Raw genomic sequence first — 20,493 nt, forward strand, 5'->3', positions numbered from 1 at the left:
CACGGCCTCCCACAGGAGCACGGCCTCCCACAGGCACACGGCCTTCCACAGGTGCACGGCCTCCCACAGGCGCACGGCCTCCCACAGGCACACGGCCTCCCGCTGACGCACGGCCTCCCACAGGAGCACGGCCTCCCACAGGCGCACGGCCTCCCACAGGCACACGGCCTCCCGCTGACGCACGGCCTCCCACAGGAGCACGGCCTCCCACAGGCACACGGCCTTCCACAGGCGCACGGCCTCCCACAGGCGCACGGCCTCCCACAGGCACACGGCCTCCCGCTGACGCACGGCCTCCCACAGGAGCACGGCCTCCCACAGGCACACGGCCTCCCGCTGACGCACGGCCTCCCACAGGAGCACGGCCTCCCACAGGCACACGGCCTCCCGCTGACGCACGGCCTCCCACAGGAGCACGGCCTTCCACAGGTGCACGGCCTCCCACAGGCGCACGGCCTCCCACAGGCACACGGCCTCCCGCTGACGCACGGCCTCCCACAGGCGCACGGCCTCCCACGGGCACACGGCCTCCCACAGGCACACGGCCTCCCGCTGACGCACGGCCTCCCACAGGCGCACGGCCTCCCACAGGCGCACGGCCTCCCACAGGCGCACGGCCTCCCGCTGACGCGCGGCCTCCCACAGGCGCGCGGCCTCCCACAGGCGCGCGGCCTCCCACAGGCGCGCGGCCTCCCGCTGATGCACGGCCTCCCACAGGCGCACGGCCTCCCACAGGCGCACGGCCTCCCACAGGCGCACGGCCTCCCACGGGCGCACGGCCTCCCACAGGTGCTCGGCCTCCCGCTGGTGCACGGCCTCCCGCAGGTGCATGGCCTCCCGTGGAGGCACGGCCTTCTGCAGATGCATCCCTCCCGCAGGTGCACCGTCTGGGTTCGCTGTCAGTGCACGCGGCTGTAGGGAGCGGCTGTAGGGTCAAGCCTCGGACTGACCTGTTGGCAAAGCCACAAACAAGTCCCAGCTTGGAGGGCACAGCCCTCTTAGCATAATTAAGCTTGACCTTATGACACTCCCTAGATCCTTCCTGGGTAGCTGATGGGCTGTGGGAGGTGCAGCAAGTGCTGCCAAAACAAGTGGAACTCACAAGAGCATTGTAACTATGGTGACCACTACCTTGTTTACCTCTGGCTATAAAATAAGGGCTCAGCTTGCCGTCTGGATCTTTCTCTGTGGCCTCAGCCAGGCACAGGAGATCCACCTAGACCCAGCTATATTCTCTTTGTCTGTCTTTTCTACATCCTTCGCCAGCCCTCCCTCGGGCTCGCCGGACCCTTGGCTGAGCTGGCCTGGCACACACAGCCACGCCCCCTGCCATCCATTCTGTCTCCCCCACTGTGACTCAGGTGAGGGGCTCAGAAACCCAGCCTGGGCGACACATACGTAGCGGATCCATCGTCTCCCAGGAGCTGGGTGCCCGGAACGGTCCACGGTGTGGGGAGGAGTCGGTGGTGACTGACAGGTGCCCGCTGTGTTTCCCAGCGCCTCCACCGGGAGTTGTCAGTGTTCTTCCCTGCTCAGTCGCTCTGTCCCTGAGTGAAGAGGTGTCCCTGCCACGCGGCGTGTCTTCCTGGGCGTCCCATGCACGGTGCCCTCCTGGGCTGCCTGCGGGAGGGCCTGAGCACCGGAGCCCCCACCCGCCCCGGTGGGCGGCGTAGCCCGGAGCACCCAGGACCCGCTGGGCTTTGAGCTAAAAATCAGCACCTTTTAAAAAACCTCGTCTTGGGCCAGATCACGTCCTCGTGTGGTTTGAGGTTAAAGACGTGTTTCATAACAGCTGCCACCAGGAAGCAAACAGGAACCTCTGTCCTGGGTGGTGGGATGGGCCTTACCACAGAAAAGAAGAAGAAAAACACCCAGGAAAAACAGCTCACCTGGAAAATGGAGTCTCTGATGCTGTTTGTGCAAATGTCAGTCTCGGGGTTAAAGAGAAGCCACTGGAACCTCATTCTTACCGCCCTCCCCGCCGCCTTCCCGCCTCCCCCTTCCCGAATGTTTATCCAGCAGCTCCGGTGCCAGGAACTGTTCTGGACGAGACGCGTTGGGCAGGAACAAGACCTGCAGGTTCCCAGTCCTCGTGGGCCCGCGGGGGGAGGGGGGTGACAGATATGACAATAAAATCAGGCTGCAGCCGTGCCTGTTGGGGGATTAAAGTAGGGGTGCGGCAGAGTGTGAGGGGGTGTGCAAGAAGGCCCCGGTGCTGAGGGGCAGTCAGCTGAGACCTGGATGGCCGTGGAGGGCAGAGCTCCTAGCACGGGACAGGCGTGCAAAGGCCCTGGGGCAGGAGGAGGGGGCGGGTGGCGGGGAGCTGACAGGGCAGACCCTGTAGGACCCTGAGGAGGGGCAGGCAGCGTGGGTCCGGTTCCGGGTGCCATCGGGGCCACGCGGGACGACGGCTGGGGTTGCCGTGTGAGGACCGCAGTTGCCGTCCAGCCCACATCCCAGGAGCCCCTTGTGGGGGGCGTGGCCCTCGTGTGGGAGGAAGGAGGTCTGTCCACCCCGTGTGCCTTGCCGTTTTCTTTGCCATCATTCACTTTTCCTCGTCGCTTACCGGTCACCACGGGCCCTTTGCTGTGAGCTGCAGACGGGCTCTGGGCTGTCCACGTCCCGCCCTGGCTGTGTGGGCCCCTGGCTGTGACAGCGTCCTCCAGCCCCCTCCCCGCCGACGTCACGCAGACCGCCGGGCCCTCGGGGGACAGATGAGCTGGTGGTAGAGCGCCGGCCCCGCCCCAGGAGCCCCGTGTTGGGTGGGAGCAGTGGGGGGGGGAGGGGTGTTGGGGGGGATGGGTGTTGGGGGGGGAGCGGTGTTGGTGGGAGCGGTGTTGGTGGGGAGCGGTGTTGGTGGGAGTGGTGTTGGTGGGAGTGGTGTTGGGGGGGAGGGGTGTTGGTGGGAGCGGTGTTGGGGGGAGCGGTGTTGGGGGGGAGGGGTGTTGGGGGGGAGGGGTGTTGGTGGGAGTGGTGTTGGTGGGGAGCGGTGTTGGGGGGGAGGGGTGTTGGGGGGGAGCAGTGTTGGTGGGGAGCGGTGTTGGTGGGAGCGGTGTTGGTGGGGAGCGGTGTTGGTGGGAGTGGTGTTGGTGGGAGCGGTGTTGGTGGGGAGGGGTGTTGGTGGGAGTGGTGTTGGTGGGAGCGGTGTTGGTGGGAGCGGTGTTGGTGGGGAGGGGTGTTGGTGGGAGCGGTGTTGGTGGGAGCGGTGTTGGTGGGAGCGGTTTTGGGGGGGAGGGGTGTTGGGGGGGAGGGGTGTTGGTGGGAGTGGTGTTGGTGGGGAGCGGTGTTGGTGGGGAGGGGTGTTGGGGGGAGCGGTGTTGGTGGGAGCGGTGTTGGTGGGGAGCAGTGTTGGTGGGAGCGGTGTTGGTGGGGAGCGGTGTTGGGGGGGAGGGGTGTTGGTGGGAGCGGTGTTGGTGGGGAGCGGTGTTGGGGGGGAGGGGTGTTGGGGGGGAGCGGTGTTGGTGGGGAGCGGTGTTGGTGGGAGCGGTGTTGGTGGGGAGCGGTGTTGGGGGGGAGGGGTGTTGGTGGGAGCGGTGTTGGTGGGAGCGGTGTTGGGGGGGAGGGGTGTTGGTGGGAGCGGTGTTGGTGGGGAGCGGTGTTGGGGGGGAGGGGTGTTGGGGGGAGGGGTGTTGGTGGGAGTGGTGTTGGTGGGGAGCGGTGTTGGGGGGGAGGGGTGTTGGGGGGGAGCGGTGTTGGTGGGAGTAGTGTTGGTGGGGAGCGGTGTTGGTGGGAGCGGTGTTGGTGGGGAGCGGTGTTGGTGGGAGCGGTGTTGGTGGGAGCGGTGTTGGGGGGGAGGGGTGTTGGTGGGAGCGGTGTTGGTGGGGAGCAGTGTTAGGGGGAGGGGTGTTGGGGGGGAGGGGTGTTGGTGGGAGGGGTGTTGGTGGGAGCGGTGTTGGTGGGGAGCGGTGTTGGTGGGAGCGGTGTTGGGGGGAGCGGTGTTGGTGGGGAGGGGTGTTGGTGGGAGCGGTGTTGGTGGGAGCGGTGTTGGTGGGGAGCGGTGTTGGGGGGGAGGGGTGTTGGGGGGGAGCGGTGTTGGTGGGAGCGGTGTTGGTGGGGAGCGGTGTTGGTGGGAGCAGTGTTGGTGGGGAGCGGTGTTGGGGGGGGAGCGGTGTTGGTGGGAGCGGTGTTGGGGGGGAGGGGTGTTGGTGGGAGCGGTGTTGGTGGGGAGCGGTGTTGGGGGGGAGGGGTGTTGGGGGGGAGGGGTGTTGGTGGGAGTGGTGTTGGTGGGGAGCGGTGTTGGGGGGGAGGGGTGTTGGGGGGGAGCGGTGTTGGTGGGAGTGGTGTTGGTGGGGAGCGGTGTTGGTGGGAGCGGTGTTGGTGGGGAGCGGTGTTGGTGGGAGCGGTGTTGGTGGCAGCGGTGTTGGGGGGGAGGGGTGTTGGTGGGAGCGGTGTTGGTGGGGAGCAGTGTTAGGGGGAGGGGTGTTGGGGGGGAGGGGTGTTGGTGGGAGTGGTGTTGGTGGGGAGCGGTGTTGGGGGGAGGGGTGTTGGTGGGAGCGGTGTTGGTGGGGAGCGGTGTTGGTGGGAGCGGTGTTGGTGGGAGCGGTGTTGGTGGGAGTGGTGTTGGTGGGGAGCGGTGTTGGTGGGGAGGGGTGTTGGTGGGAGCGGTGTTGGTGGGGAGCAGTGTTAGGGGGAGGGGTGTTGGGGGGGAGGGGTGTTGGTGGGAGTGGTGTTGGTGGGGAGCGGTGTTGGGGGGAGGGGTGTTGGTGGGAGCGGTGTTGGTGGGGAGCGGTGTTGGTGGGAGCAGTGTTGGTGGGAGCGGTGTTGGTGGGAGTGGTGTTGGTGGGGAGCGGTGTTGGGGGGAGGGGTGTTGGTGGGAGCGGTGTTGGTGGGAGTGGTGTTGGTGGGAGCGGTGTTGGTGGGAGCGGTGTTGGTGGGAGCGGTGTTGGTGGGAGTGGTGTTGGTGGGGAGCGGTGTTGGTGGGAGCGGTGTGGAGCACCGAGGGTGCTGTGACTTTGGAGCGGTTCCATTTCCCATTGTTCGCACAAGTTTTGTGCTGCAAGGGGGGGGGGGCTTTTCACCATGGAAACGGGGGGGGGGCTGGGCAGGGAGCCACGTTGAGGGAGGGGAAGGGGGCACATCAGGCTGCAGGGACACTGAGTGTGAGAGTCAGAGGACGTGGCTTTGCCCGGCTTTTTCGGGGTCCTCGGCACAGTCAAGGCGGGCCTGGGAGGCGGGGAGGCCCGCTGGGGGGGGGTGGCTGTGCCTTGGGGACCCATCACCATCACGGGGAGCCCCTGGGACCAGCCCTTGGACGGGTCCTCTGAGTCTGGGCTCAGACCGATGGTTGCTCAGCTCTGTACCCCCAAAGTCCTGCCCTTTTCTGTCTCAGAACCTCAGAACCGTGCTCTGCGAGGTGTTCTCTGTGTGGCTGAGGTGCGGTGTCCCCATGCACGCATGTTTAGAGCAGCATCGCTGAGCGTGTCGTGTGCGGGACCCAGAGGTGCAGGGGGAGCGGCCTTCACCCAGGCCCGGGTGGGATCGGAGGGGTCTCCTGGTGGTTGGAACAGGTGCAGAGGCACAAAACTGCGACTCAGGGTCCCCTGTGTCTGGAGCAGGGCATGGGGGCTGGGGGGTCTCAGGGGTAGCGAGGGGCCGGATCCCCGTGGTCGTGGATATCCTGCTGAGCGGTGGGGGGGGGTCCCCTGGGGGCTTCTGAGCCACACAGACGTGGTGGGCCGAGCGTTCGGACGCCGGGGTGGAGGGAGGAGGGGTCACGGGTGGGGCCGGGCAGCATGGGCAGGCATGGAGTGACCTGCCCCTTGTGTCCGCAGACGGCGTCCACAGCGTCACGGCGCTCTGCACCCTGCGGGTGACCATCATCACGGACGACATGCTGACCAACAGCATCACCGTCCGCCTGGAGGACATGTCGCAGGAGCAGTTCCTGTCGCCGCTGCTGTCGCGCTTCGTGGAGGGCGTGGCCGCCGTGCTGTCCACCAGCAAGGACGACGTCTTCGTCTTCAACGTCCAGAACGACACGGACGTCCGCGCCCGCATCCTGAACGTGACCTTCTCCGCCCTGCTGCCCGGCGGCGGCGGCGGCCGCGGCCGCTTCTTCCCCTCGGAGGACCTGCAGGAGCAGATCTACCTGAACCGCACGCTGCTCACCGCCGTGTCCACGCAGCGCGTGCTGCCCTTCGACGACAACATCTGCCTGCGCGAGCCGTGCGAGAACTACATGAAGTGCGTGTCGGTGCTGCGCTTCGACTCCTCGGCGCCCTTCATCGCGTCCGCCTCCGTGCTCTTCCGGCCCATCCACCCCGTCAACGGGCTGCGCTGCCGCTGCCCGCCCGGCTTCACCGGCGACTACTGCGAGACCGAGGTGGACCTCTGCTTCTCCAGCCCCTGCGGCGCCCACGGCCGCTGCCGCAGCCGCGAGGGCGGCTACACCTGCGCGTGCCAGGAGGGCTTCACGGGTAGGTGTGCGTCCCGGGGGCGCGGGGGGCGGGCCGTGGGGGGCCGGCACCTGTGCTTGGCCCAAGGCTCCCAGCCCCCACGTGCCGGGGTTTCTGGGGGTTCCCTCTGCCCGCCTTCCTCCCGTGGAGGCGGACCGACGCTGGGCCGGGGGTCGGCCCGTCAGGTGACTTCCTGACGCCAGCTCTGAGGTCCCCGTTGGCCCGTGACGTCGGTCACCCTCCTGTGAGCACGAGTCCCCCTGGGAGACCCCGCAGGCCTCGGCGCTCCTGGGAAGGGGCTTCGTCTCCCTGCAGGCAGGCTGGCCGGGCTGGGGGCCGCACCCCGTCCCCTCCCGGTGGGTGGGTTGCCGTGGGGTGTGACTGGGTGGAAAGCGGGAGCCGTCAGTCACGGGGCCTGGAAGGAGATCGCTGCGTTCACGCCTGGTTGTCCCCGTAGCGATGACTCACGCGCTCTGCTGGGAGCGCGCCCTCCGCTCCGGGCGCCCTGACTCGGGCACGGGGAGCGCTCCTGCGGCAGCCACGCGCGTCTGAAACCGCAGAGCCCGCCGAAAGCCCCGGGGAAAGGCGGCTCCTGCTCTGGGCTGGGACGCCGGCTCGCAGTGACGGCCGCTGGCACAACACGTTGCGGGCCGCCCCCCCCCACCCCCCCGCCTGTCTGTGGGGAGCGGTCTCGGGACCGGGCGGGGCTGCGTTCACCCCGGACGCCAGAGCGCCTGCCGTCCGAGGCTCGTGTTCCGTATAAACAGCTGTGGACTCGGTCTGCGGGGCAGACACAGCCGGGTTTGCCGAGCTCAGACGGGGCTCAGGGGATTAGCAGGCATTTCTGAGCAGGAAGAGGGTGACGCTGGTGGGTGGCGTGCCTGGCGCTGCAGCCCGGTGGGAGGAGACGCCGCCGCCGCCGGGAAGAGGGCGTGTGCGGCCTCCGGAGGGGTGTGCGCCCCGGCTTCCCGCCTCTGCGCCAGCCGGGTCACCTGCCGGTGGGAACGGCCGAGCGGCGGAGAGGCACTGGATTGCCTGCCCCGTGTCCCCTCCCCGCCCGGCGGTGGCCAGCTGTCCTGTCCTGTCCTCCCAGGCCCGGAAGGCTCTGCCCCGTCTCACTCACCGGGTGCTGATCCTGAACTGGCTGCGCGGGGGCTCCTGGTGGGGGGAAGGGAGGCAGAGGAGACCCCGGCCCCTTCCTCCCTCCTGAGTTGTCGGGTGGGGGGCTCCGGTTCTGCCCAGGTGACCTGGATCCCCTGCCCCCCAAGTCTTAGTGGCACCGTGCTCCGAGGAGGTCCCCAGGTGGTAGGTGTCTGCCCCTCCCTCTCCTTCCCGCCTCATGGCGTGGGGCTGGCCTCGGCCTCTGTCCCGGTGCTGTAGCCCCACGCCCCCCAGAAAAGGCCCGCCGCCCTCCCGGAGTCAGCCCACGTGCGGCCGCTCACGCACTCCGTGAGTCTTCATCGGCTACCTGCTGTGTGCCTGGCCGGCGACACGCAGACCTGCCCCTGCCCCGTCGGGGGGCCGCCCACGGTTGCTGTGCAATCGGCCCTTTCCCTGGTCGAGACGTGTCAGCGGGGACCTGGTAGGGGGACCCCTCCAGCACCCTACACTCGAGCAGAAGCTGAGGCTGGGGTCTGATGCGGTCGAGGAGCCCAGCCCTGCCTCATGGGCCGCAGCAGCAGGCCGGGGTTCGAGAGGCCCAGGGTAAGCGGAGACCACGAGGGACCTGTGGGCCCCCGGATCCCTGCCCAGGAGGGTTGACCTGTTGAAAACGCCCCAAGTTCTCAAATTTTGTTTTCATCACGAGAGTCATTTCTAGGGAAATAATGGCAGGGACCGGCCCACGTGTCATCGCCAGGATCGCCGGAAACGGCGGGCCAGGCCAGGCCGGGCCGGGCCCTCTGAACGTCTCGGACACTCAGGTGACCCCGCGCGTTTCCCTGCAGACAGGCCGGCGGGGGCTGGCGGCCGGCACCCCGTCCCCTCCCTCTCGCTTCCTTCCCCTTTGAAGCCCGCGCTCCTGCGTGGAGATAACTGAGCTCATTTCTTCCCGGTGAAAGCGGCGCTGTCATCGCCAGGCTCTCGTTACGCGCTCCCGGTAAGCGAGCCGGCCTGGCGCTCGGCGGCTTCCTGTGCTGCTGACATAGCCGGCGGGCGGGGCGGGAGGGCCGCCTCCGGGGAGCGCTCCTGTCCTAGTCGCTCGGCCGCACAGAGGCCCTGAGGCCTCCCGGCCTAGGGTCCCGTTTATTATTATTTAAAACAATATTCTCACTGGTTTCAGAGAGCAAGGGGAAGGGAGAGGGAGAGAGAGAAGCATCCATGATGAGGGAGAATCATGGACCGGCTGCCTCCTGCACGCCTCACACTGGGGATGGAGCCCACAACCCGGGCATGTGCCCCGACCGGGAATGGAACCGTGACTTCCTGGTTCATGGGTCAGTGCTCAACCACTGAGCCACACCGGCCGGGCCCAAAGACATGCCTCACGCCGTCAAAACCTCCTGGTGACGTCCCCCTGCGTGTGGGAGGGGAGACGGGCCCCGTGGCCGGCCAGGCTCTCGGCGTCCACTGTGGAAGGCGGCTGGTTCTGCAGCCGGAGCCAGACCCCGGGCCCAGGAGAGCAGGGCTGGGCCCGCCTGTTCGCCCCTCCTCCCTGTCCCGCGGCTGCTGGGACAAAGCCCCCGGCCGGGGCTGAACAGCAGTTTCGATCTTGCCGTCCCTCCCGGAGGCGCTGGGGGAGGCTCTCTCCTCCCAGCTTCGGAGGCACCCGCCTGCACGCCTTAGCTCGCAGCCCCATCCTCACCGCTCTCATCCTCGGCTTCCACGGTCCCAGCGCCTGCGCCACTCGCCCCCTCCCTCTCCCGCGGATCCTGGTCACTACCTCGGGCCTCAGCCACCCAGCACACGCCCAGGTCAGGGTCCCTAGTGAGCAGGCCTGGGGAGCACCCCGACAGCGTGAGGTCACTTGTCCCCAGGCCCCAGGGAGGAGGGGCTGGGCATCTGGGGGCTCCGTCATCCTGCCGACCACACCCCTGGCTCCCTCCGGGCCTGGCACCCACTTGGCACTGCGGACACGTCCATGGGCGGAATGAGGTGTGAGGCTGGGGCCCTTGGCACCCAGGGGGCTGGCTGTCCCCGATGTTTCTCTGGAGGCGCAGTGGGGACCTCCGAGGGGCATCCCTAGACGTCCGGTCAGCGCCCACTGAGCCCCGTCCCTGGTGTGGGTGGACGGGTGTCTCCTGGTTGCTCTCTAGGGCCGGGGGGGCCGGGGGGCCGGGGGGCCTGGGGCCTGGGGCCAGGGGGGCCGGGGTTCCCGGGGGGGGGCCTGGGGCCTGGTGCCGGGGTTCCCGGGGGCCTGGGGCCGGGGGCCAGGCCTGTGCTGGAGCTGCGGTTGAGCGGAGGGAGGGGCTGGCGGGCGGTGTGAGTGAGTAAGCGGCCTGCATGCTCCTTCCCAGGAGCTGGCCTCCCGCGGCAGGAAGGGGGTTTGAACCCGGAGATGATGGGGGTGCTAGCGCGCATTCCGGCTGCGTCTGGACACGTTGCCGTGTGGGTTGGCACGGTTCCCCGACCGATAACGCGGGGGGGGGGGGGGGGGGGGCCGCGAGCCTCGGGGCACTCCTGGCAGCTCTCCTTCCGCCCCCGGCTGTCTTTCCGCCAGCTGAACCCAGAGCCTCACCCCCCAAGTCTTCCTGGGTCGGAAGATGGGACGGTGTTTTAGGGCTATTTCCTGCCCCCCCCAGCCCAGTGCACGGGAGGGGCGGGAGGGTGGGGGCGGCTTTCTGGGGAGGCAGGGGCCGGTGGGCTTGGGCGGGGCCGGGCTTTACTCACCGGAGGCCGCGTGCACGGCTTCCCCAGGTGCGGGTTCAGCCTCGGGGAGGCTGGCTCCTGTCCAAACAGCCGCACCACAGATCCACGGGACCTTCTCTTTCTTCCCTGCTGGGGTGCATTTTTTAGTTTTATTTTTAAAAATGGGTGTGTCTGGGGTTCTGGGAATTTGCTCCAAAGACAAGAATGAAGTCACCGTGAGAAGGCCCAGCCCAGGACAAGCCCGCGGGGTGGGGGGTGGGGCGGTGCAGGGAGGGGCTGGGGGCGGTGCAGGTGGGGGCTCAGCGGGGGCCTGGGCGGTGGAGGAGGCTCAGGGCAGAGCCCTCACCAGGAGGCGAGAAAGTCAAACAAAGGGCGAGGAGAGGTGTGAGGGCCTGGGGGAGGGGGGGATGGGGAGCACCCCTGGACTGGGGGCCGCCAGGCTCGGAAGTCGGGGGATAACCGGGGTCACAGTGAAGGCCCAGAGCCGGGTGCTCCGCTGAGAGCCTGGCCGAGGCAGCTCCTCTCCGGGAGCTCCTTTTCCAGGGCGGGAACAGAACTCCTGCGTCAGGGAGGGGCGTCCAGCTGGGGAAACTGAGGCCCGGGCCCGGAGCTTGCTCTGTCCCGGGCTGCGGTGCTGTGTGCGTGGCCGGGGGTGGGGGGTGGAAGGGGTGCTGAGGCCTGGGGGACCGGTGGACGGCACGTTGTCAGAGTTCAGGCGTTTCAGCCCCTCCGGGGCCTGGCTGGGGAGCCTGCCAGGAGCCGCTGTGCTCTGTGGACTGGGTCTGTGTTGGGTGGACACCCCGTCCAGGCTTCGCCTCGGGGGAGAGGCCGGGCAGCGGGGGGAGAGGCCGGGCAGCGGGGGGAGAGGCCGGGCAGCGGGGGGAGAGGCCGGGCACCGCGGGGAGAGGCCGGGCACCGCGGGGAGGGTCCGGTGGAGCCAGGCCCTCTGAGCTCTGCGTGTCCTGAGCTTTGTCTCCACCCGCACTTCAGGCTGCTCGCCGCCCTCGGAGAGGGGAGCGTTTCTGGTTCGAAGCGCTCAGCTGTCTCCTAGGACTGGGAGGCGATGTCTTTACTGGAAAACATGAGCTGTCACACCTGCACGCCCTCCCCTGCCCGGCTCTCCCTCCTTGGCCGTCCAGCTCTATTAGTCCGGGGGCTTGGCCCGGGGATCTCAGCCTGGCTGTGCCCCCCCCCCCCCGCACCCCTCATCTCTCTTCTCCCGTCTCCACCTCCCACACACGTTCCTGCAAGCCCAGCTCCGAGGCTCCCAGCACGGCGCTTCCATCCCGCTTCCTTGATCTTTAAAGACTCCTTTTGTCACACACAAACATGGGGGTTTACACGCTGTGCCCGCCTGCTTCCTGGTCTCTAAGGTGGGGGGTGTGAGAGTTCCCGCGGGGCCCTGGGAGGATCGGCCTGTGCTCCATAGCGCCCCCGCCTCTCAGCAGCTGCCTCGGTGAGCCCCGCACGTGAGCCTGGCTTAGCCTTGGGCGGGGTCCTCTCCGGGGGACTCAGCTCCTAAAACGGAGGGTCTGCGGCCCTGACACTGTGGCCTGGGGTCCCTGGGCAGTCGGGCAGGGCCCCTCGCCCCCAGTGCCAAGCCGGGTGCTGGACAGGCAGCCAGCGAGGGGGACGGGGAGGCCTTGGGGCCCTGGCTCCTGGGAGCTTCAGTTTTGTAGTTGAGAGTGGTATTTTCTTGGGCGGGCGGGGGGCCCATTTTCTGTGGGGGTCTGTGTTTGCAGGCCTGTCTGTCATCCCCAGGGGTGGGGCGGCTGCATTATTCAGCGAGGCTATCGGCTTGCCCGAGGGAACCCGATCCGGCGTGGGGGGGGCGGGGGCTGCCGTAATGGGGTGCGGTGGGGAGCTGCAGGGGGTTTTCCTCCAGGTTGAGCATGACTCCGGGCAAGCTTTTGCCTCCAAGCAGAATTCTGGGACGTGAGGAGAAGCCCACGTGTGTTCCCTAGAAAAGATCGCGTTAAACCCTGACCGCACGCACCTCTGAGGACACGTATTTCCTTGAACTAGTGTCTTCTGAGAGCCACACTACAGCTTTGGCCACGGGTGCCCGGACGTGACCCGATTCACCTAAGGCCAGATGACGCTAAGACTGACAAACTAGCCCGGCCCGCGTGGCTCAGTGGCTGAGCGTCGACCTAGGAACCAGGAGGTCAGGGTTCGATTCCCAGTCAGGGCACATGCCCGGGTTGCAGGCTCGATCCCCAGTGTGGGACGTGCAGGAGGCAGCCGATCCATGATCCTCTCTCATCCTTGATGTTTCTCTCTCTCCCTCTCCTTTCCTCTCTGAAGTCATTAAAAAAAGAAAAAAGAATAAAAAACGCTCGTATCCCATCTCTTTCCAACTTCCTGCTCAGTGACGCCAGCAGCAGCTTGGACCTGGCCGTGCTGAGATGGTGGTGGGAGTGAGGGCGGCGATGGGGGGGTGGGATAGGGGGGTGGGGGTGGAGGAGGAGGGGGGTAGTGCCCGCCATGGGAACGGGCGCCCGCTACGAATCAGCGCCTCCCTCCTCCAGTGCTGGCTGGTAGGACTTGCTAGCGCCGCATAGAATATTCCACTGAAGGACAACATGGTTGGGTTAGTGTACGGCTTATACAAAGTGGGGTGGGCACCGTGGGGAGCCCCCAGCGTGGACTCTGCAGGAGACCCTGCTCAGGCCCCGCCGGGGGCACCCGGGCCTGAAGGAAGGTTCTGGAACCAGGGGGAGGACTGCGCTGGGCCGACGCCGCTCACCTGGAACCCGAATGCTGAGTTCTCACCCCTTTTTCTGAAAAGGGCGTGTTGGGCTGCAGAATTCTTCATCTGTTGCATCAGCACATTCCCACCCTCGGCATCAAGCGCACGCATTGTGTCGCTGCTAGGATTCTGCCCGCGTTCGTCACTGGCTTGGAATTGGGGGAATCCTGGCCTGCGTGACCTCATCTCCCAGGCGCTGGCGAAGGCCTGCGGGTGCTGGGCGCTCCCCGGCGCCCCTCCAGGCCCGACGGGCGTTCATTAGGCACTCACTGTGTGCTCCGTCGTCCTGGGCTTGGCCCAGGCCAGACCGTGCCCCGCCCCAGAGCCTGGGAGACACTGCCCGGGACAGTTGCGCCCCTGCGTGGGGACTGGCACTCTGTAGAGGGGGCGATTCCGGGCTCATCGGAGTCTGTCCTGGGCACCTGGACCCGTGAGGCTGGTGGGCGAAGCCTCCTGAAGCACCAGGGCCGGGAAGCCACCCCGGGTGCCCGGAGGCCGGCCCGAGAGGTGGTCCCACTGGCTGTCATTGGTGGTGGTGATGACCTACTGAGCATGGGCACGGCCTCCCTCATGCGCCTGGGGGGTCCCCAACTGCCCGGCTGACCTTGTGGCCCGCGTGCAAGGTGGGCGCGTGTGGACGGCTGGGCAGGGAGCGGAGGGCTGGGTCCTGAGCCAGGGCGTGGCCGGGGCAGCATCCTGTCCAGCTCTCCCCCAGGGTCCCGGCCAGCCAGTGGGTGGGGAAGGTGGGGGGCAGCTGGCGGGGGTGCAGGGCCCCTGAGGAGGTGGTGCTGTGGTTGTGCTGACGGAGTGGGTAACCCAGGTGCAGGGGGGTGACCTGGGGCTCTGGGATGGCATTGGTGGGTGAAGGGGGAAGGGCAGTGGGCTGGGCCCTGGGCTCTCCTGGCTTCCACCCTGGACAGGGGGCGGGCCTTCCCCCAGGTGGGGTCCCCCCGGGGAGCAGGCTTGGTGACGGGAAGATCAGGTTTGAGGCCTGGGCTGCAGAGGAGGAAACGAGGGGAGAAGTGGATGGGTGATGGGATGTGGGGCCCAGGCCTGGCCCAGCGGAAAGAGAGCCCAGAGCCTGTTGGGGACCCCAGATCCGGTGCGCAGCCCCACAGGCTCAGGTGCTGCGTAGCCTCAGGTCACAGAGTTTGCAGACCATGATTTACTTTCAGGACAAACACAGAGGCTGCAGTAGTGGGTTGAGCGATGTCTCCCCAAATTTGTGTGCAGAACCTCAGAATGTGACCTCTTCTGAGTAGGGTCTTTCCAGACGTGACTCATTCAGCCTCTCAGGATGAAATCATCCTGCAATCCAGCGATTGGTGACCTCCTGAGAGACAGGAGAGGGCGGGTCCAGATTCAGTGTGAGGACCCAGCAGGGTGAAGCAGCCACAAGCCAAGGAGTGCTGGTGCCCCCAGGGGCTGGGAGGGGCAAGAAGGACCCGCCCTGGAGCCTGGCCCCGCCCACTCCTGGATGCTGGCTTCTGGCTGCAGACTGAGAGAATTCGCTTCTGTGGCTTTAAGCCACCAGCTTGTTGTACTTGGAACAGTGGCCCAGGACACACTACCCTGCGACTGGAGATGCAGCTAAATACCTTTGTAGCTAAAACGGGCGCAGCTCAGGGGACGTGGTGCTCGTGCCGCTGACCTGAGGCGGCAGGGTCTGCGGGCGCTCAGCCCTTTGCACCGGGCAGTGGGGTGTAGAGGCAGCTGGAGGACCTGCGTGGCTGTGGCAGGATGGGCCCCCTGCCCCCGTCAGCCCCCTCTGGTCACAGGGGCGGCCTCGGGAGCGAGGTCTCCCCGCGGCCCTGGAAAACTGCGTTTGGAAGCAGGGACACGGCGGCAAAGGCGAATTCGGGTCTTCTCACGCGAAGAGCTGGCTCACGGGGTCCTTGCTCTGGGCCGGGGTGCGGGTGACCCTTTAGAGAAAGGACGTGGTGGAGGCCACGTGAGCCGGGCTCCGAGGGTGGGTGAGAGGGGAGTGAGTCCGGGCCTCCCGGGCCACGGCCGAGGCAGAGCTGGGAGCGCCCCGCCAGCGTGGGCTGCTCGGTCACCCGGGTAAACGGGGCCCCTCTGGACCAGAGCCCGGGGGAGGGGCTCAGGGCGGGGCGCGGGAAGGGCTGTGCTCCCTCCTTTGTTTGCCGTCACGGTTGGGGAGCGCGCCCCACCCTGTCCTTTCACGGTGGCTAGATTATTCCAGAACGCTGCACTTGGCCCCGACGTGCGAGCAAACACTCCGGACGTCACAGATGTTTTACGGCCGGGATTAGAGAACTTGAAGTGTCTGAAGGACAGTCGGCGCCTTAAGCTGAGCGTTTGGAGTTGACACCGAGCACGTAAGGCCGCAGGCTCCCCGGGGAGAGGCCAGGAGCACCGGCCGGTGTGTGTACGAAGGTGTGAGGGGGTGGACGTGTGTGGGGAGTGTTTGCGAAGTGTGTACTAGTACACGTGTGTGACCGGGAGCGTGTGGAAGGGTGAGTGCAGGTGGAGATGGAACACGTGTGGCAGACGGACAATGAGCACAGGAGCTAGGGGGCAGTTCACAGAGGCGGACATGGGCTGCCAGGGAGATGCTGAGCCTCGTGGGAATGCATGCGCGCACACACCTGTGGGACACAGTGGTCATCCGTGCAGAGTGTTCACGGGTTGACCACGGTGTTGGTGAGGCGTGTGAGTTTGGGCATCTCGGGGGCAGCAGCTCGGAATACCAAACGAAACCGTGTGTCCTTTGGCTCAGCCCTTTAGGAGTGTTCTCGGGGAGGTTTTCTTGGAGCTCACCAGGGCGATGGTGAACAGTTATCTATACTAATAAAAGGGTAATATGCTAATTAGACCGGGAGACCTTCTGGACAAAGCCACGGTGGTGGGGCCGAGGCAGAGGTGGTTAGGGGCGATCAAGCCAGGGCGGGGACAGTTGGGGGTGATCAGGCTGGCAGGGGAGGGCAGTTGGGGGTGATCAGGCTGGTGGGGTGGGCAGTTGGGGTGATCAGGCCAGAAGGGCGGCACAGTTGGGGGTGATCAGGCTGGCAGGGGAGGGCAGTTGGGGGTGATCAGGCTGGTGGGGTGGGCAGTTGGGGTGATCAGGCCAGAAGGGCGGCACAGTTGGGGGTGATCAGGCTGGCAGGCAGAGTGGTTAGGGGCAATCAGGCAGGCAGGCAGGTAAGCAGTTAGGAGCCAGCGGTCCCGGATTGTGAAAGGGATGTCTAACTGCCGGTTTAGGCCCACAGGGATCAGGCCTAAACTGGCAGTCGGACATCCTCCGAGGGGTCCCAGATTGGAGAGGGTGCAGGCCGGGCTGAGGGACTCCCCCCTACCCCCACCCCCCCGCACGAATTTCATGCACCGGGCCACTGGCCACTAGTTTGCAATAAAAGAGAACTGTCAGCAGTGTGCACGCCCATGTGTCCCGCACGGGAAGCATCGCTGACTTCAGTTTGACGGGGCTCTCGGGGAATACTACGCGGTCATTGATGAGAGAGAGGATGGCGTGTGCTCACAGGAAGGCCCTCTGAGCCCCAGCGTGAGCCAGGCGGGCAGATGCTGGCCGCGCACCGGGGCACCCAGCACGCATGACGCTCCCTGCGGGACGGGCAGACGCCCTCTCTCAGGCCCTGCGTTTGCACAGTGGTTTTGTTTGTTTTTTAACATGTGGGTGGAATGCTTTTGTTTTGAAAGGCATTCATTTAAAAATCACTAACTGGCCAGGGGTGTTAGAGAGCTGGTGAGTTTCCGGTTGTCGGGAGCTTCTGACAGTGGGCAGGTTGGCCAGGGGCTGGCGATGCCCACGCTGTGTGGGGTGGGGCCGTCCTCCCGTCCGGAGAGCGGGGCCGCCCGGCCAGACGGCTGCCAGCGGCCACGGCGGCCAGCTCAGAGCCAGTGGGTGCCGGCTGTCACCCCCCGTTGGCAAGCACTTGGACCCTCACAGCTGACCAGGTCCTGGACGCTCTGGGTCCAACAGGCCTGGGGGCTGAGGCGGTCAACTTGGGGAAGCTTCCGGAACCCTCCTGTCACTGAGGGACTAGGCTCCAGGGAGGACTAGGCTCCAGTGGTGCCTGCCCTGGGTGAGCTCACCGGCTGGTGATGTGATGAAAACAAATTGGGCCCAGCCAGTGTGGCTCAATGGTTGAGCATTAACCTATGAACAAGGAGGTCACAGTTCAATTCCCCGTCAGGGCACATGTCCGGGTTGTGGGCTCGATCCCCAGTGTGGGCGTGCAGGAGGCAGCTAATCAATGGTTTTCTTTCATCATTGATGTTTCTCTCTCCCCCCCCCCCATCTGAAATCAATACAAATATATTGAAAAAAGTTGGAATTCAGTTGGAGGGCCAGGGGCGGCCCGATGGGCCGTGGGAGGGCTCGGGCACAGTGTGATGCCGGCTCCCGTCTCGGCCGAGGTTCTCACGTGCTCCTGTTGCCGCGGGCACGCTGTGGGGCGGGGCACGGGCCCTCCTGACCCTCGTTGTTTCTAGGCAGTTCTCTGGTGAGAGAGCGGCTCAGCCAGCGGGTGTTCAGAGCGGGTCGACGCTGAGCAGGGTTAATGCTCATTTCCCTGCCAGGCCCGTGGGACTCAGCTCCCTCACCCCCCGGGTGCTTGTGGGAACCCGCTGGCCCCGTCCTCACGTCGCCCCCGGAGCTGGGCCGAGCTTCCGACGAGAAGGGCACCGGACGGCCGCCGATCCTGCCCCGCCCCCGAGCCGCGGCCGCCGGGCTCTCCCGGCTGCGGGACGCGTGGCCGTGTCTCCGGGGCCTGGTGGGAGGGGCGCTCCCTCCTCTGGCGGCCGTGTGACCCCCGCCCCCGTCCCGCCCCGCAGGTGACCACTGCGAGGTGAACGTCCGCTCGGGCCGCTGCGCCCACGGCGTGTGCAAGAACGGGGGCACCTGCGTGAACCTGCTCATCGGCGGCTTCCACTGCGTGTGCCCGCCCGGCGGCTTCGAGAGGCCCTACTGCGAGGTGACCACCCGCAGCTTCCCGCCCCACTCCTTCGTCACCTTCCGGGGCCTCCGGCAGCGCTTCCACTTCAGCGTCTCGCTCACGTGAGTGTGTCCCCGCAGGATGTGTCCCCCTCCTCCCCCCCCGCAGGACGTGTGTCCCCACAGGATGTGTCCCCCTCCACTCCCCCCGCAGGACGTGGCCTCGCAGGATGTGTCCCCTGCAGGACGTGTCCCCCCCAGGATGTGTCCCCCCCCCAGGACGTGTCCCCCCCAGGACGTGTCCCCCCCCAGGACGTGACCCCCACAGGATGACCCCCCCCCATGGGACGTGTTCCCGCTCGGCATCCCTCTAGAGAACACATCATCAGCCGTGGCCTGTGATGGTCGCGGGCCCAGCGCTGGCTGGAGGGCCGGCTGCTTCATGAGAACGCGGGGCTCCCGGTTCAGACGTTAGCAGTGCCCCGGGAGGCTGCCTGGTCACCCTCGGGCAGTGGTCCTGGCGGTTCTGGTCCTGCTCGCTGGCCGCGCTCGGGCCCCTGACATCCCGGTGGCCCAGGGCGGAGGGAGCAGGGACCCGCGGGCTCGGCATCGGGGGACTCAGCACGGCTTCTCACTTTGCCGCCCACGGGCTGGGGAACGGGGGCTGCCCGCCCCTTCACTGGCCCCCTAACGGCCACATGAGGATGCAGGCCCACTGTGCGCTGTGCTCCGTAGTGTGTCCCCCAGAGGGTTTAGATTTGATGTGATGTGTACGAATCTCGTTCCCGTTTTAAAGATTCCCGTCAGGTTTAACGCAGCGAGCAGGTGGGTTTATACTCGGTTGTTTGTGCCACTGTTGGCCGGGCCCCCGGGGGACACGGCCTTGGGGTAGCAATGCTGTGTCCTGTGTCCTCTGGGTGTGCACCTGGAACCCGGCTCTCCCTCCTGCTGCCCTCTGGGCATCCCGGGCTGGATGGAGCAGGCTCCGCTCCTGGGAGTCCAGCAGGCCCCGTAGAATGCCGGTGCGAATAGTCTGCAAGCAGGGCCTGGGCCTCTGGGTGCGAGGCGGGTGCGCCACCATCACCCCGAAACCCAACGAAGCCAGGCGTGTGCGCTGACTCGGGGCATACGGGTGGCCTCCTGGGGGACGGGGCAGAGCTACTGAGGGCCACGGCTTGTGCGGTCAGTCCGCACAGCACCTGGTTAGAGGGTGCCTGCCCCGTGAGGGGTGTCCGGGCCACAGGGTGAGTCAGAAATGCCCCTGGGGGTGCTAACCTCGAGCAGGAGAGACCCTCGACGTCCGTGCCGGGAGGCGCTGCTCCCGATGACGCAGACGGAGCTCAGAGGCAGCCGAGGAGACAGGGTGGGCCCGTGTCTGCAGGGCTGGGGCGCCAAAACGCCCTGCTCTGGCCCGTGGGTGTCTCCCTGTGGACATCCCCATGCGCCCCACACTCCGCAGACCCTGGAGGGACCCCGTGTCTGTCTCTGCCACTCGAACCCCATCTGCAGATGAGCCGGGGTGGCAGTGCCACCTTTGTCCCGCCCCTGCCCCTCCCGCGAGCCCCTCGACCTCATGTCTCCCACATCCAGCCCCTCACTCCTTCCCACGCCCGGCACCTGGGCCCTCCCGCCGTCCTCGCTCCCTGGTGACCCCTGTGTGTCAGGATTTGCTCTCAGCCGGTTACGTCGGTCCCTGTCCACACTCCTGCCGGGCCTGGGGTACAGCCCAAGCTTCTTTAAAAAATTTTATTTTATTAAATTTATTTTAGAGAGGAAGGGAGAGAGAGAGTGATAGAAACATCAGTGATGAGAGAGAACCATGGATTGGCTGCCTCCTGCACACCCCTCACTGGGAATGGAGCCCGCAACCCCGGGCAGGTGCCCTGACCAGGAATGGAACCCTGACCTCCTGGTTCATAGGTCGATGCTCAACCACTGAGCCACACCAGCGGGGCAAAGCCCAACCTTTTAAGGTGCATGAGGCCCTCTGTGGTCTGACCCCTGACCCCTGACCCTGGCACCCTGCGTCCCGGGACAGAGCCGCCTCAGCTCCTGTGTTCTCTGGACCTGTCCAGCCTCACAAGGCTATTTCCTTCCCCTCCCCCGCCCCTCCCCCTGTGCTGCTTCCTCCAGGAAGCCCCCCCGACCCCGGCCAGGCCACGCTGCATTCCAGCCCTGCAGAGGCCTGGTGACTGCCCCCTTGCCTGCCGCCTCCTGCCTCTGACGTCCTGGCTTGCGGGCCAGGCCACCCTCCTCCCTGCCCGCCTGCAAGGTCCTGGCGGGCACACGGGTGCCACGGGGGCTTGGCTCGTGGGCAGGTTTCCTGTGGCTCGAACCTCCTCTCTAGGCCTGTCCTCTCGTGCGTTGCCCAGCGCGGGAGTCCCGCCAGGCCTCCTGGGCTGTTATTGGACTGCGCTGATTGTGGGAGGCCGAGGCCTGTCCTTCTGGGACCTTTAGTGAAGTGACCGCATGGGTCCCTGGCTGGGGTTCCGCTGTGGGCGCCAGAGGGAGAGCCCTGCCTGTCCTGTCACCAGCCGAGGTCCGGCCATCTGTCCGTCTGTCCGTGCTGTCCTTCGGCTGGCCTGCAGCTCCTCAGGGGCGCACCGTCCTGTTCCCAACACCCC

General features: G+C 66.7%; 1 protein-coding gene across 1 annotated transcript in view; it reads left to right on the forward strand.

The window, feature by feature from the left end:
• Nucleotides 1-20,493, forward strand: part of CELSR1 (cadherin EGF LAG seven-pass G-type receptor 1) — a 103,601-nt gene that overhangs the window by 31,117 nt on the left and 51,991 nt on the right. The window contains 2 exon segments of the mRNA XM_079774575.1: nt 5,772-6,416; nt 17,770-17,992. Of these exon segments, the coding sequence (XP_079630701.1) occupies nt 5,772-6,416; nt 17,770-17,992 (868 nt within the window).

This window comes from Cnephaeus nilssonii, assembly GCF_951640355.1.
Source record: "Cnephaeus nilssonii genome assembly, chromosome: 6".
Taxonomy (NCBI): domain Eukaryota; kingdom Metazoa; phylum Chordata; class Mammalia; order Chiroptera; family Vespertilionidae; genus Cnephaeus; species Cnephaeus nilssonii.